At 38.8% G+C, this 12,910-nt stretch overlaps 1 protein-coding gene across 1 annotated transcript in view; it reads left to right on the top strand.

Annotated features, from left to right (window-relative positions):
• LOC100154179 (Golgi pH regulator) overlaps positions 1 to 12,910 on the top strand; it is a 57,393-nt gene that overhangs the window by 39,871 nt on the left and 4,612 nt on the right. Inside the window, exons 11-12 of the mRNA XM_003481473.4 lie at positions 10,820 to 10,915; positions 12,652 to 12,741. Of these exons, the coding sequence (XP_003481521.3) occupies positions 10,820 to 10,915; positions 12,652 to 12,741 (186 nt within the window). The remainder of the gene's footprint in view (positions 1 to 10,819; positions 10,916 to 12,651; positions 12,742 to 12,910) is intronic.

Here is a 12,910-nt window from a genome sequence, read left to right as displayed (position 1 = left end):
TAGATATCCAAGTGTTCTAGCACCATTTGTTGAAAAGAGTATCCTTTCTCCATTGAGGTGATTTTACAATTTTATCAAAAATTAATTAACCATATATGTGCGGGTCTATTTCTGTACTCTCCATTCTTCTATACACACACACATAGACACGCCTTTATTTATGCCAATACCACATCATCTTGATCATTCTAGCTTTATACTAAGTCTTGGAATCAGATAGTATAAGTTCTGCAACTTTGTTCTTCTTTTTTCAAACTTATTTTGGCTAGTCTCTGTTCTTTGCATTTCCATGTAAATTTTAGAATCAGCTTAGTAATGTCTAAACAAACGCCTGTTGGAATTTGTATTAGAATATCACTGAATCTTCAGATCAGTTTAAAGAGAAATGACATCTTAACAATGATCCTTCCAATCCATGAGCATGGCATATCTCTTAATTTATTTAGATCTTCTTTAGTTTCAATAATGTTTTATACTTTTTTTTTTTTTTTTGTCTTTTTGCCTTTTTCTATGGCCGCTCCCGTGGCATATGGAGGTTCCCAGGCTAGGGGTCCAATTGGAGATGCAGCTGCCGGCCTACACCACAGCCACAGCAATGCCAGATCCGAGCCACAGCTGTGGCCCACACCACAGCTCATGGCAATGCCGGACCCTTTAACCCACTGAGCAAGGCCAGGGACCGAACCCGCAACCTCATGGTTCCTAGTCGGATTCATTAACCACTGAGCCACGGCAGGAACTCCAGTGTTTTATAATTTTTAGTGTACAGGTTTTTCACATCTTTTGTCAGATTTATCTCTGAAGTATTTAATATATTTCGATTCTATTACAAATGAAGATGTTTTATAATTTCAATTTCTGAGTGTTGCTAGTATATAGATATATAATAGATGCATATATATTGATCTTATATTCTACAACCTTGCTAAACACCTTTTAATAAATGTTCTAGGAACTTCTTATAAATTCTATAGGATTTTTCTATGTAGACAATCTGATGTCTGCAAATACTGTTTTGCTTCTTCCAATCCAGATGCCTTTTATTTCTTCTCTTCCTTTCTTTTCTTTTCCTTTTTCCTTTCCTTACCTTCCTTTCCCTTACCCTTCCCATCCTATTCCATTCCACCTTTGTTCTTCTCCTTCTCTAGCCTTACTGTGCTGACCAAAGCCTTCAGTACAGAGATAAATAGAGCCATCATCCTGATCTTGTTCCTGATCTTAGGGGGAAAGCATCCAGTCTTACACATTTAAATATGGCGTTGGCTGTTGTTTTTTCCTGAATGCCTTTATCAGGTTGAGGAATTTCCTTTTGTTCATAGTTTGTTGAGTGTTTTTAATCATGAAAGCCTGTTAGATTTTGTCAAATGCTTTTTCTGCCCCTACTGAGATGATCATATGGTTTTTCTTTTTTAGTCTGCTAAGTAGTTAATTACATTAATTTTTAAATATTAAACTGACTTTACATTCCTGCAGTAAACCTTATTGGTTATCCATTCTAAATATAATAGTTTACATCTACCAAGCCCAAACTCCCCATCCATCCCACTGCCCCTTGGCAACCACAAGTCTGGTTGTTTCCATATCTTGGCTATTGTGAATAGTGCTATAATGAACATACTGGTGCATGTATCTTTTTCTATGAAAGTTTTGTCTGGATATAGCCCAGGAGTGGGATTGCTGGGTCATATGGTAGTTCAATATTTAGTTTCCTGAGGTATTTCCATACTGTTTTCCAGAGCATTTGTATCAGTTTACATTCCCACCAACAATGTAGAAAAGTTCCCTTTTCTCCACATCCTCTCCAGCATTTGTTATTTGCTGACTTGTTAATGATGGCCATTCTAACTGGTGTGAGGTAGTACCTCATTGTAGTTTTGATTTGCATTTCTCTAAAAATTAGTGATGTCGAGCATTTTGTCATGTGCCCGCAGGCCATCTGTATGTCTTCTTTGGTGAATTTTCTGTTTAGGGCTTCTGCCCATTTTTCAGTTGGGTTGTTTGCTTTGCTGTTGTTGAGTTGAATGAACTGTTTGTATATTTTGGAGATTAAACCTTTGTCAGTTGAGTCATTTGCAAAAATTTTCTCCCATTCTATGGATTGTCTTTTCAGTTTTTTAATAGTTTCCTTTGCTGTGCAGAAGCTTTTGAATTTAATTAGGTCCCATTAGTTTATTTGTGTCTTTATTGTCTTTTTTCTAGGAGGTACATTGTTTTCATTTATTTTCAATACTTTTTTTTTAATCAAGTTTTATTTTCATGTCTTCTGGGAAGGACTCTAGCAGATTAAGTAAGACTTTGTGTCTTGATTACCTATTACGTTTTTTGTTTTTGTTTTTTTATTACTCAAATGAATTTATCACATCTGTAGTTGTATAATGATCATAACAATCTGATTTCACAGGATTTCCATCCCACAGCCAAACACATCCCCTCACCCCCCCAAACTGTCTCCTCCGGAGACCGTAAGTTTTTCAACGTCTGTGGGTCAGCATCTGTTCTTCAAAGAAGTTCAGTCTGTCCTTTTTTCAGATTCCACATGTCAGTTAAAGCATTTGATGTTGGTGTCTCATTGTACGGCTGACTTCACTTAGCATGATAGTTTCTAGGTCCTACCATGTTGCTAAGAATGCTGGTATTTCATTCTTTTTAATGGCTGAGTAATACTCCATTGTGTATATGTACCACATCTTCTGGATCCACTCCTCTGTCAATGGACATTTAGGTTGTTTCCATGTTTTGGCTATTGAAAATAGTGCTGCAATGAACATTGGAGTACATGTGTCTTTGCAAGTCATGGTTTTCTCTGGGTAGATGCCCAGGAGTGGGATTGCTGGATCAAATGGTAGTTCATTGTTTAGTTTTCTGAGGAAGCTCCATACTGCTTTCCATAGTGGTTGCACCAGTTTACAATCCCACCAACAGTGTACTAGTGTTCCTTTTTCTCCACACCCTCTCCAGCACTTATTGTTTGTAGACTTTTGGATGATGGCCCTTCTGGCTGGTGTAAGGTGGTGCCTCAGAGTGGTTTTGATTTGCATCTCTCTAATAATGAGTGATGTTGAACATCTTTTCATGTGTTTCTCGGCCATCTGTATGTCTTCTTTGGAGAACTGTCTGTTTAGATCTTCTGCCCATTTTTGGATGGGGTTGTTTGTTTTTTTGGTATGGAGCTGCAGAAGGTGTTGATAAATTTTGGAGATCAATCCCTTCTCAGTTGATTCACTTGCAGAGATTTTCTCCCATTCTGTGGGTTGTCTTTTTGTGTTGTTTAGGGTTTCCTTTGCTGTGCAGAAACTTTGAAGTTTGGTTAGGTCCCATTTGTTTGTTTTTGTTTTTGTTGTCAATATTCTAAGAGGTGGATCTGAGAAGATGTTGCTGTCGTTTATGTCAGAGAGGGTTTGGCCTATGTTTTCCTCTAAGAGTTTGATAGTGTCTGGTCTTATATCTAGGTCTTTCGTCCATTTGGAGTTGATTTTTGTGTATGGTGTTAGGGAGTGTTCTAATTTCCTTCTTTTCCATGTGGCTGTCCAGTTTTCCCAGCACCACGTATTGAACAAGCTGTCCTTTCTCCATCGTATATCCTTGCCTCCTTTGTCATAGATGAGGTGGCCGCAGGTGGGTGGGTTTCATTCTGGGCTTTCTATCCTGTTCCACTGATCTATATGTCTGTCTTTGTGCCAGTACCATGCAGTTTTGACGACTGTTGCTTTGTAGTATAGTCTGAAGTCCGGGAGCCTGATTCCTCCAGTTCCATTTTTCTTTTTCAGGATGTCTTTGGCTATTCTGGGTCTGTTGTGCTTCCAAACAAACTTGAAAATATTTTGTTCGAGTTCTGTGAAAAATGTCCTTGGTAATTTGATAGGGATTGCACTGAATCTGTAGATTGCCTTGCGTAGTATAGTCATTTTGATAATATTAACTCTTCCAATCCGTGAGCATGGTATATCTTTCCATCTATTTGTGTCATCTTTGATTTCTTTCCTCAGGGTCTTAGAGTTTTCAGAGTACAGGTCTTTTGTCTCTTTAGGTAGGTTTACTCCTACGTATTTTATTCTTTTGGACGCAATGGTAAACGAGATTGCTTCCCTAATTTCTTTTTCTGCTCTTTCATTGTTAGTGTATAGAAATGCCGTTGATTTCTGTATATTGATTTTGTATCCTGCAACTTTGCCATATTCGTGGATGAGCTCTAGCAGTTTTCTGGTAGTGTCTTCAGGATTCTCTAGGTATAGTATCATGTCATCTGCAAATAGTGATAGTTTTACTTCTTCCTTTCCAACCTGGATTGCTTCCTTTTATGTCTTTTACTTCTCTGATTGCTGTGGCTAGGACTTCCAGAACTATGTTGAAGAGTAGTGGCGAGAGCCGACATCCTTGTCTTGTTCCTGATCTCAGCGGGAATTCTTTCAGCTTTTCACCATTGAGAATGATGTTCGCTGTGGGTTTGTCATATATGGCCTTTATCATGTTGAGGTAGGTTCCCTCTATGCCCACTTTCTGAAGGTTTTTTATCAGAAATGGGTGTTGGATTTTGTCCAAGGCTTTTTCTGCATCTATTGAGAGGATCATGTGGTTTTTATTCTTCAGTTTGTTAATGCGGTGTATCATACTGAAGGATTTGCAGATATTGAAGAACCCTTGCATCCCTGGGATAAATCCCACTTGATCATGATGTACAATCCTTTTAATGTATTGTTGGATGCGGTTTGCTGGTATTTTGTTGAGGATTTTTGCATCGATGTTCATCAGTGAAATTGGCCTGTAGTTTTCTTTTTTTGTGGTATCTTTCTCTGGTTTTGGTACCAGGGTGATGGTGGCCTCATAGAATGAATTTGGGAGTATCCCTTCCTCTGCAATTTTTTGAAATAGTTTCAGAAGGAGAGGTGTTAGCTCTTCTCTAAATGTTTGATAGAATTTGCCTGTGAAGCCATCTGGTTCTGGACTTTTGTTTGTTGGAAGTTTTTTCATCACAGTTTCAGTTTCAGTTCTTGTGATTGGTCCATTCATCTTTTCTAATTCATCTTGGAAGATTGTACTTTTCTAAGAATTTGTCCATTTCTTCTAGGTTTTCCATTTTATTGGCGTATAGTTGCATATCGTAGTCTCTTATGATCCTTTGTATTTCTGTGATGTCCGTTGTTATTTCTCCTTCTTCATTTCTAATTTTATTGATTTGAGTCCTCTCTTTTTTTTGCTTGCTAAGTCTGGCTAGGGGTTTATCAATTTTGTTGATCTTTTCAAAGCACCAGCTTTTCGTTTCATTGATCTTTTCTGTGGTTTTCTTTGTTTCTATTTCATTGATTTCTGCTCTGATCTTTATGATTTCTTTCCTTCTACTAACTTTAGGTCCTGTCTGTTCTTCTCTCTCGAGCTGCTTTAGATGTAAAGTTAGCTTGTTGATTTGAGCTTGTTCTTGTTTCCTGAGGTGGGCTTGTATTGCTATAAACTTTCCTCTTAGAATGGCCTTTGCTGCATCCCATAGGTTTTGGAGTGTCGCATCTTTGTTGTCATTTGCTGCCAGGTATTTTTTAATTTGCTCTTTGATTTCTTCAGTGATCCATTGTTGTTTAGTAGCATGTTGTTTAATCTCCACGTGTTTGTGTTTTTTGCAGTTTTTTCCTTGTTGTTGATTTCCAGTCGTATGGCGTTGTGGTTGGAAAAGATGCTTGATATGATTTCAATTTTCTTAAACTTACCAAGGTTGGATTTGTAGCCCAGGATGTGATCACTCTTAGAGAATGTTCCATGTGCACTTGAGAAGAATGTGTATTCTGTTGCTTTTGGATGGAATGTGCTATAAATATCTATTAAGTCCATCAGGTTTAATGCGTCATTCAGGGCCTGTGTTTCCTTATTGATTTTCTGTCTGGTTGATCTGTCCATTGCAGTAAGTGGGGTGTTAAAATCCCCCACTATTATTGTGTTATTGTCAAATTGTCCTTTAAGGTCGTTAGCAGTTGCCTTATATATTGTGGTGAACCTGTGTTGGGTGTGTAGATATTTAAAATTGTTATATCATCTTCTTGGATTGATCCTTTGATCATTATATAATGTCCTTCTTTGTCCCTTAAAATATTCTTCATTTTAAAGTCTATTTTGTCTGATATGAGTATTGCCACTCCAGCTTTCTTTTCATCCCCGTTTGCGTGAAATATTTTTTCCATCCTCTCCCTTTCAATTTGTATGTGTCCCTCGAAGTGAAGTGGGTCTCTTGGAGACAGCATATACATGGGTCTTGTTTTCATATCCATTCAGCCAGTCTATGTCTTTTGATTGGGGCATTTAATCCATTAACATTTAAGGTAATTATTGATATGTATGTTCTTATTGCCATTTTATTAATTACTTTGGATTTGTTTTTGCTGCTCTTTTTCCTTTCCTTTTTCTCTTGTTCTTTTCTGCCTAGAGAAGTTCCTTTCGTATTTGTTGTAAGACTGGTTTAGTGTTGCTGAATTCTCTCAGCTTTTGCTTATCTGTGAAGGTTTTGATTTCTCCTTCACATCTGAATGAGAGCCTTGGTGGGTAGAGTAATCTTGGTTGGAGGTTTTTTCCTTTCATCACATGAAGTATATCATGCCACTCCCTTCTGGCCTGCAGAGTTTCTGTTGAAAAATCTGCCGATAACCTTATCAGGGTTCCCTTGTATGTGATTTGTTTCTTTTCCCTAGCTGCTTTCAAGATTTTCTCTTTGTCTTTAATGTTGGTCAGTTTGATTAATATGTGTCTCAGGGTGTTCCTCCTTGGGTTTATTTTATATGGTACTCGTTGTGCTTCCTGGATTTGAGTGAGTGATTCCTTCCCCATGATAGGGAAGTTTTCGGCTAGTATCTCTTGGAATATTTTTTCTGTCTCCTTCTCTCTGTCTCTTCTCCTTCTGGCACCCCATAATACGGATGTTGGTGTGTTTAACGTTGTCCCAGAGTTCTCTGAGACTCTCTTCATTTCTTTTCAGTCTTTTTTCTCTTTTCTGTTCTGCATCCGTAATTTCCACTAATCTGTCCTCCACCTCGCTTATTCGTTCTTCTGCCTCCTGTGTTCTGCTGTTAGCTGCTTCTAGTGAAGTTTTTATTTCAGGTATTGTATTTTGCATCTCTTCTTGTTGAAGTTTTATATCTTGTATCTCTTTGCTCAGTGTTTCCTGGAAGTTATCTGTCTTTGCCTCCAGACATTTATTTCCAATGTCTTGCATCATCTTCAGCACCAGTAGTCTAAAGTCTTTTTCCTGGAGGTTAAGAATCTCCTCCTCACTAAGCTGTTTTTCTGGGGTTTTTCCTTTCTCCCTGATCTGAGTTATAGTTCTCTGTCTTTTCATTTTTATAGGTTTTTGGTATGGTGATCTTCTTACAGATAATAGTTGTGGCCTCTCTTACTTCTGATATCTGCCCCCTTGTGGCTGAAGTCAGTATGGGGGCTTGGTGTAGGCTTCCTGATGGGAGGGGCTGATGCCTGCCCCCTGGTAGGTGGAGCTGATTCCTATCCCTCTGGTAGGTGGGGCTTAGTCTCTGGATGGGATTAGAGGCAGCTGTGTGCCTGAGGGGTCTTTAGGTAGCCTGTTTACTGAGGGGTGGGGCTGTGACCCCACCTCTCAGTAAACAGGCTTGTTGTTGTTTGCCCTGGGGCTTCTCAGCAGCTGGCTGACGGGTGGGGCCAGGTTTTCCCAAAATGGCCACCTCCAGAGAAAGGCACTGCTGCTGAATATTCCTGAGAGCTTTGCTTTCAATGTCCTTCCCTCACAACAAGCCATGTTCACCCCTGTTTTCCCAGGATGTCCTCCAAGCACTACAGTCAGGTTTGACTCAGATTCCCATGGAGGCTTTGCTTTGTGCTGGGACCTAGTGCACATGAAATTCTGTGTGCACCTTTTAAGAATAGGGTCTCCATTTCCCCCAGTCCCGTGGAGCTCCTATGCACAAGCCCCAATGGTTTTCAATGCCAGATGCTCTGGGCTCTTTCTCCCTGTGCCAGCTCCCCACCCGTGAGAGTTTGATGTGTGGCTCAGAATTCTCACTCCTGTAGGTGAGTCTCTGTGAACCAGTTAGTTTCCAGTCTGTGGGGCTTCCCACCCAGGAGGTATGGGGTTGTTCATATCGCGAAATCGCCCCTCCTGCCTCTTGATGTGGCCTCCTCTTTGTCTTCTGGAGTAGGGTATCTTTTTTAAGGTTTCCGGTCCATTTGGTTGACGATTGCTCAGTCTTTAGGTGTGAATTTTGTTGTTTTTAGGAGAGAAGTTGAGCTCCAGTCCTTCTATTCCGCCATCTTAATCCCATCTCCAAGGTGCTTTTATGCTGTGCGAGGATTAAATAAATTCCGGTAGAGTGGGTAGAGTGTGGCTCGGTGCTTGGAACATAGTAGGCACTCAAATGCTTCGGCAGTGTTGCAGGTTTCTCATTTTCTAGTACATTCCCTTAGTATCTTATCCAAGACTGTGCTAAGCCCCAGAACCTCCAGGCTAAAACCTAGCTCCCGCCTTCAGCTGGACACTGCCTGCTGGTGGGGATGCTGGCAACTGCATTAAATGACTGCTTAAATAGTGTCACACTGGTTGTTGCAGAAGGGATTAATGCCTGTTAACCTAGATTTTTCCTAAAAATATTTCTACTGTCCCCAAATCCTGAGTTTTTACTGAAACCCAGCGAGTTAGCATCTTCAGCTGCCTAGCAACTTTCTGAACTTGCAAATGAGCCTCAATACTTTCTAATTTACTTTTTTATTCTTTGAGTTGTGGATTATTTAGAAGTATGTTATAAAATACTTGGGGATCTTCTGAATATCTTACTATAATTGCTTTCTAATTTAATTCCATATGATCTGAAAACATACTTTGTGTGATTTGAATTTTTTTTTTTTTTTTTTTTTTTTTTTTGCCACATCCTCAGCATATGAAAGTTTCTGGGCCAGGGACTGAATCTGAGCCACAGCTGCAGCAACGCCTGATCCTTAACCCACTATGCCAGGCTGGGGATTGAACCCATGCCACTGCAGAGACAATACTGGATCCCTAACCTGTTTAACCACGGCAAGAACTCCTAGTTTGAATCTTTTTAAGTTAATTGAGTCTTGTTTTCTGGCCCAGAACATGGTCAACCATGCTTAATGTTCCATGTGCCCTTGAGTAGAGTGTATATTCTGCACTTGTTGGGCAGAATGGTCTGTAGGTGTCAGTTGGGTCAAGTTGGTTGATAGTACTGTTAAAGTTTTCTTTACTCTATTTTTTTTGTCTTTTTGTAGGGCTGCATCCACAGTATATGGAAGTTCCCAGGCTAGGAGTCAAACCAGATCTGTAACCACCATTCTACGCTACAGCCACAGCAATACCGGATCCTTAACCTGCTGAGCAAGGCCAGGGATCAGACCTGTGTCCTCATGGATACTAGTCAGGTTCTTAACCTGCTGAGCTTAATTACTGAGAGTGGGGTGTTGAATATCCACCTATTGCTATGGGTTTGTCTACTTTTTTTTTAATTCTCTCAATTTTTGCTTCACATATGTACATGTAGGGTCATTATGTACCCCCCTGTTGAAATGCTTCTTTTATTATTATGAAATGACCCTTTTAATCTCTGGCAGTATTTTTTGCTATGAAATCTACTTTCTCTGATATTAATATAGACATCCCAGCTTTCTTTTGTCTAGTATTAGCATAATGTATCTTTTTCCATACTTTTATGTTTAACCCATCTGTATCAAATATATATATTTATATATTTAGGTTTTTGTTTTGTTTTTCTGGTCTTTTTGTCTTTTTAGGGCTGCACCTGTGGCACATGGAGGTTCCCAGGCTAGGGGTCTAATCGAAGCTGTAGCCGCTGACCTACACCATAGCCACAGCAACTTGGGATCTGAACCACGTCTGCGACCTACACCACAGCTCACGGCAACGCCAGATCCTTAACCCACTGATCAAGGCCAGGGATCAAACTGTGTCCTCGTGGCTGCTAGTTTGGTTCACTAACCACTGAGCCATGACAGGAACTCCATATATATTTATATATTTAGTATTATTATATTTAAAGTAGGTTTCTTGGAAGCAACTTGCATTTTTTATCTAATCTGGACAGCCTCTGCCATTTTATTGGCATACTTGGACCAGGAGTCAGCCATCTGTAGCCCATAGGCCAAATCCTGCCACCATCTGCTTTTATTTAAAAAGTCTTATTGGAACACAGCTAAGCCCATTTATCTACATACTGTCACATACCTACTGTCACATGACAGTAGCAGAGTTTGCCAACCCCTGGTTTAGACCATTTCTGTTTAATGTAATTATTGATAGGATTGAAACAGTTATGTTGCTATTGATTTTGTTTGATTTAAAACAGTTATGTTGCTATTGATTTTGTTTGTCTCGTGTTCTTTTTTCCCCTTTTTGCTTTTTTTCTGGCTTCTTTTGGATTATTTGGATGTTTTTCATAATTCCACTTGATGTTCTTAGTTGGCTTGTCTTTTTGTTGTTTTAGTGATTGTTCTTAGAGCTTTCAGAAAATAATCACACGAATGACCCTAGACTTTCTTGATTCTCTTACCCTGACTTTGTCTACCAGAATGTTGCTTTTCTGGCTCCTAATAAATTAAGCTGCATATGTCATAGCTGTATTCCCCTTTACAATTTACAGAAAAGAAAGATAGGATAGACAGGGGCTTTGGTTTGCCTATATGTGAAAAGCAAAAATAAATTTCTTATATATGATTTGGATTGGGAGTGGAACTGCATTTTTAGGAATATCCACCTGTAAGATACTTTTGGTCATTATATTGAATCTTTTTTTTTTTTTGAAATAGTGATTAAAATACTCCAATGTGAAGGTCTGTATCTCTACAGGCAACCATTAATATCGTTTTTGACCGAGTTGGGAAAACTGATCCAGTCACAAGAGGCATTGAAATCACTGTGAATTATCTGGGGATCCAATTTGATGTAAGAGTTGTATCAAAATCCTAGTTTGTTATGTTTCTTTCTATTTTATTTGCTATAAATTACCGTTCTTTAAATTCCAACTCCTTACCTTAGATACTTGTTTCTGCTTTTGTTCTTCTCACTCTGCTGTATATTTTGGCATATTCATGTGGCAGATTTATAAAGGGCATAAAACCCTAAGTAATGACTGACAGTTATTATTGATATGGATACTGATTATTTCTATAATCCCTCCTCTACTTCTCTGTAGCAACTACTACTCACCAGCTTTTCCCCACCAAATATTCGAATTCTTCTCTCTGTGATACTTGATGACATCTTCAAACACATAGCTCACTTTTGATTCTTCAGGTAGAAGAATAACTACTAATTAGTGTTTCATCTTAGAACTGAAATGATTCCTGCTGTAAAAAATTATCTATCAATTCCTGTGAACTTTGAGCTAAAAATGGTAACTGTCATCTGTGTACAAAGTCTTTTTTTAAATCATCGTTCTACCTGTTTTATGATACCTCTGTTATTAAACACACTTTTGTCCCATTTTTTTGGCCACACCCACAGCATGTGGAATTTCCCAGGCCAGGGATTGAACCAAAGCTGTAACCAGAGCCATAACAGTGACAACACCAGATCCTTAACCCACTGAGCCGCAAGGGAACTCCCCAATTTAAGTTTAATGTTTTTGTTTGTAGAATAGTGTCTTTTCTAGGTATATGGCCAATGATTCTAGCTGATTGGCACTTCGATAATAAGACCAATGTCATGTTTTTAGTTCTTATAAGGCATTTAGCTATGCTATGATCCTGGCCACAGACTTCATGCTACCCTCAGCCATTCACCTCAGCTGGACATCCCCTGGTAGCTGGATAAAATGAAAATACACCAGAGCAAATTGAGCTCCAGTCCTTGAGAAACAGCTCAAAGCACACACTTTCTGATGACAGATCAGTCGTGTATCCTTTTTCATGTGAAGGAGCATGGTGTCTCTCCTTAAAGTAGTATATAAACTATATGGTAAAGTATGTTCTACTATCGTTACGTATGTTTTCCTCTTTTAAATTTTTTACTGGGGTGAATTTTTAGAAATGCCCCTCCTTATCAGTGCTTTCCAAGGCTAGTTGCTGTGTATGGATATGTACTCCATCTATTGCTCATCTGCATACTCCATGTTTCATCATTCTGAATAACATCTCTTAGATGTTACCAATACAGCTCCCCCTAAGATGCTTTTCAGCCCTGAATCAAGCACAGGGTATCACAGCTGCCTCTCACTCTGAAGTAATCCAGGAGGATACAGGGTATCCTCTTGTGATTCAAATGAAATTCAGCTATTTCCTAGATTGTAGCTGAGAATGTCTATAGATTTTATAAAAAGAAAGTTTCCTTAAAGTTTTGGGTGTTTAGAGGACTGTCATTCACAAATATTAAACATTATCAGGCTGCTATTTAGTTTCCTTTTAATTCATGATTTTCGCTTGAACCTATGTCATTAGCTCTGTGTCTTCTGATTTATTAGTGTTAAGTCTGCTAATCAAGATATCCTTTGCAGTCTGGCTATAGGTCTTTTCATTGCCACTTACTCACCTTCCTCCCTCCCTAAAAATTTTTTTAAATCACGTAGGGCTTAATGAAGTTCCTACTCACCGTCACATAAGCAATCGGAATGCATCTTCTTCATATTCACATCTCTCTCAACAGAGATTTAACAAATGTTTTTCTTATTAATATAATGACAGGTGAAGTTCTGGTCCCAACACATTTCCTTCATTCTAGTTGGAATAATCATCGTCACATCAATCAGAGGATTGTTGATCACTCTTACCAAGGTATGTTGTATCACAGAACTTAAAAGTACTTATTACACGTGGCACTACAAGATCATTTTACCTAATAAAGATTTCTGCCTTCTGAGATCTTAGCAGACACAGATATTTAAAAGACATAAAACTGAATAAAAGAAAAATTTAAACTAATACACAAATTGATGATGTATTT

The sequence above is a fragment of the Sus scrofa genome, chromosome 4, assembly GCF_000003025.6.
Source record: "Sus scrofa isolate TJ Tabasco breed Duroc chromosome 4, Sscrofa11.1, whole genome shotgun sequence".
Classification (NCBI taxonomy): domain Eukaryota; kingdom Metazoa; phylum Chordata; class Mammalia; order Artiodactyla; family Suidae; genus Sus; species Sus scrofa.
This window is presented reverse-complemented; position numbering and strand designations above follow the sequence as displayed.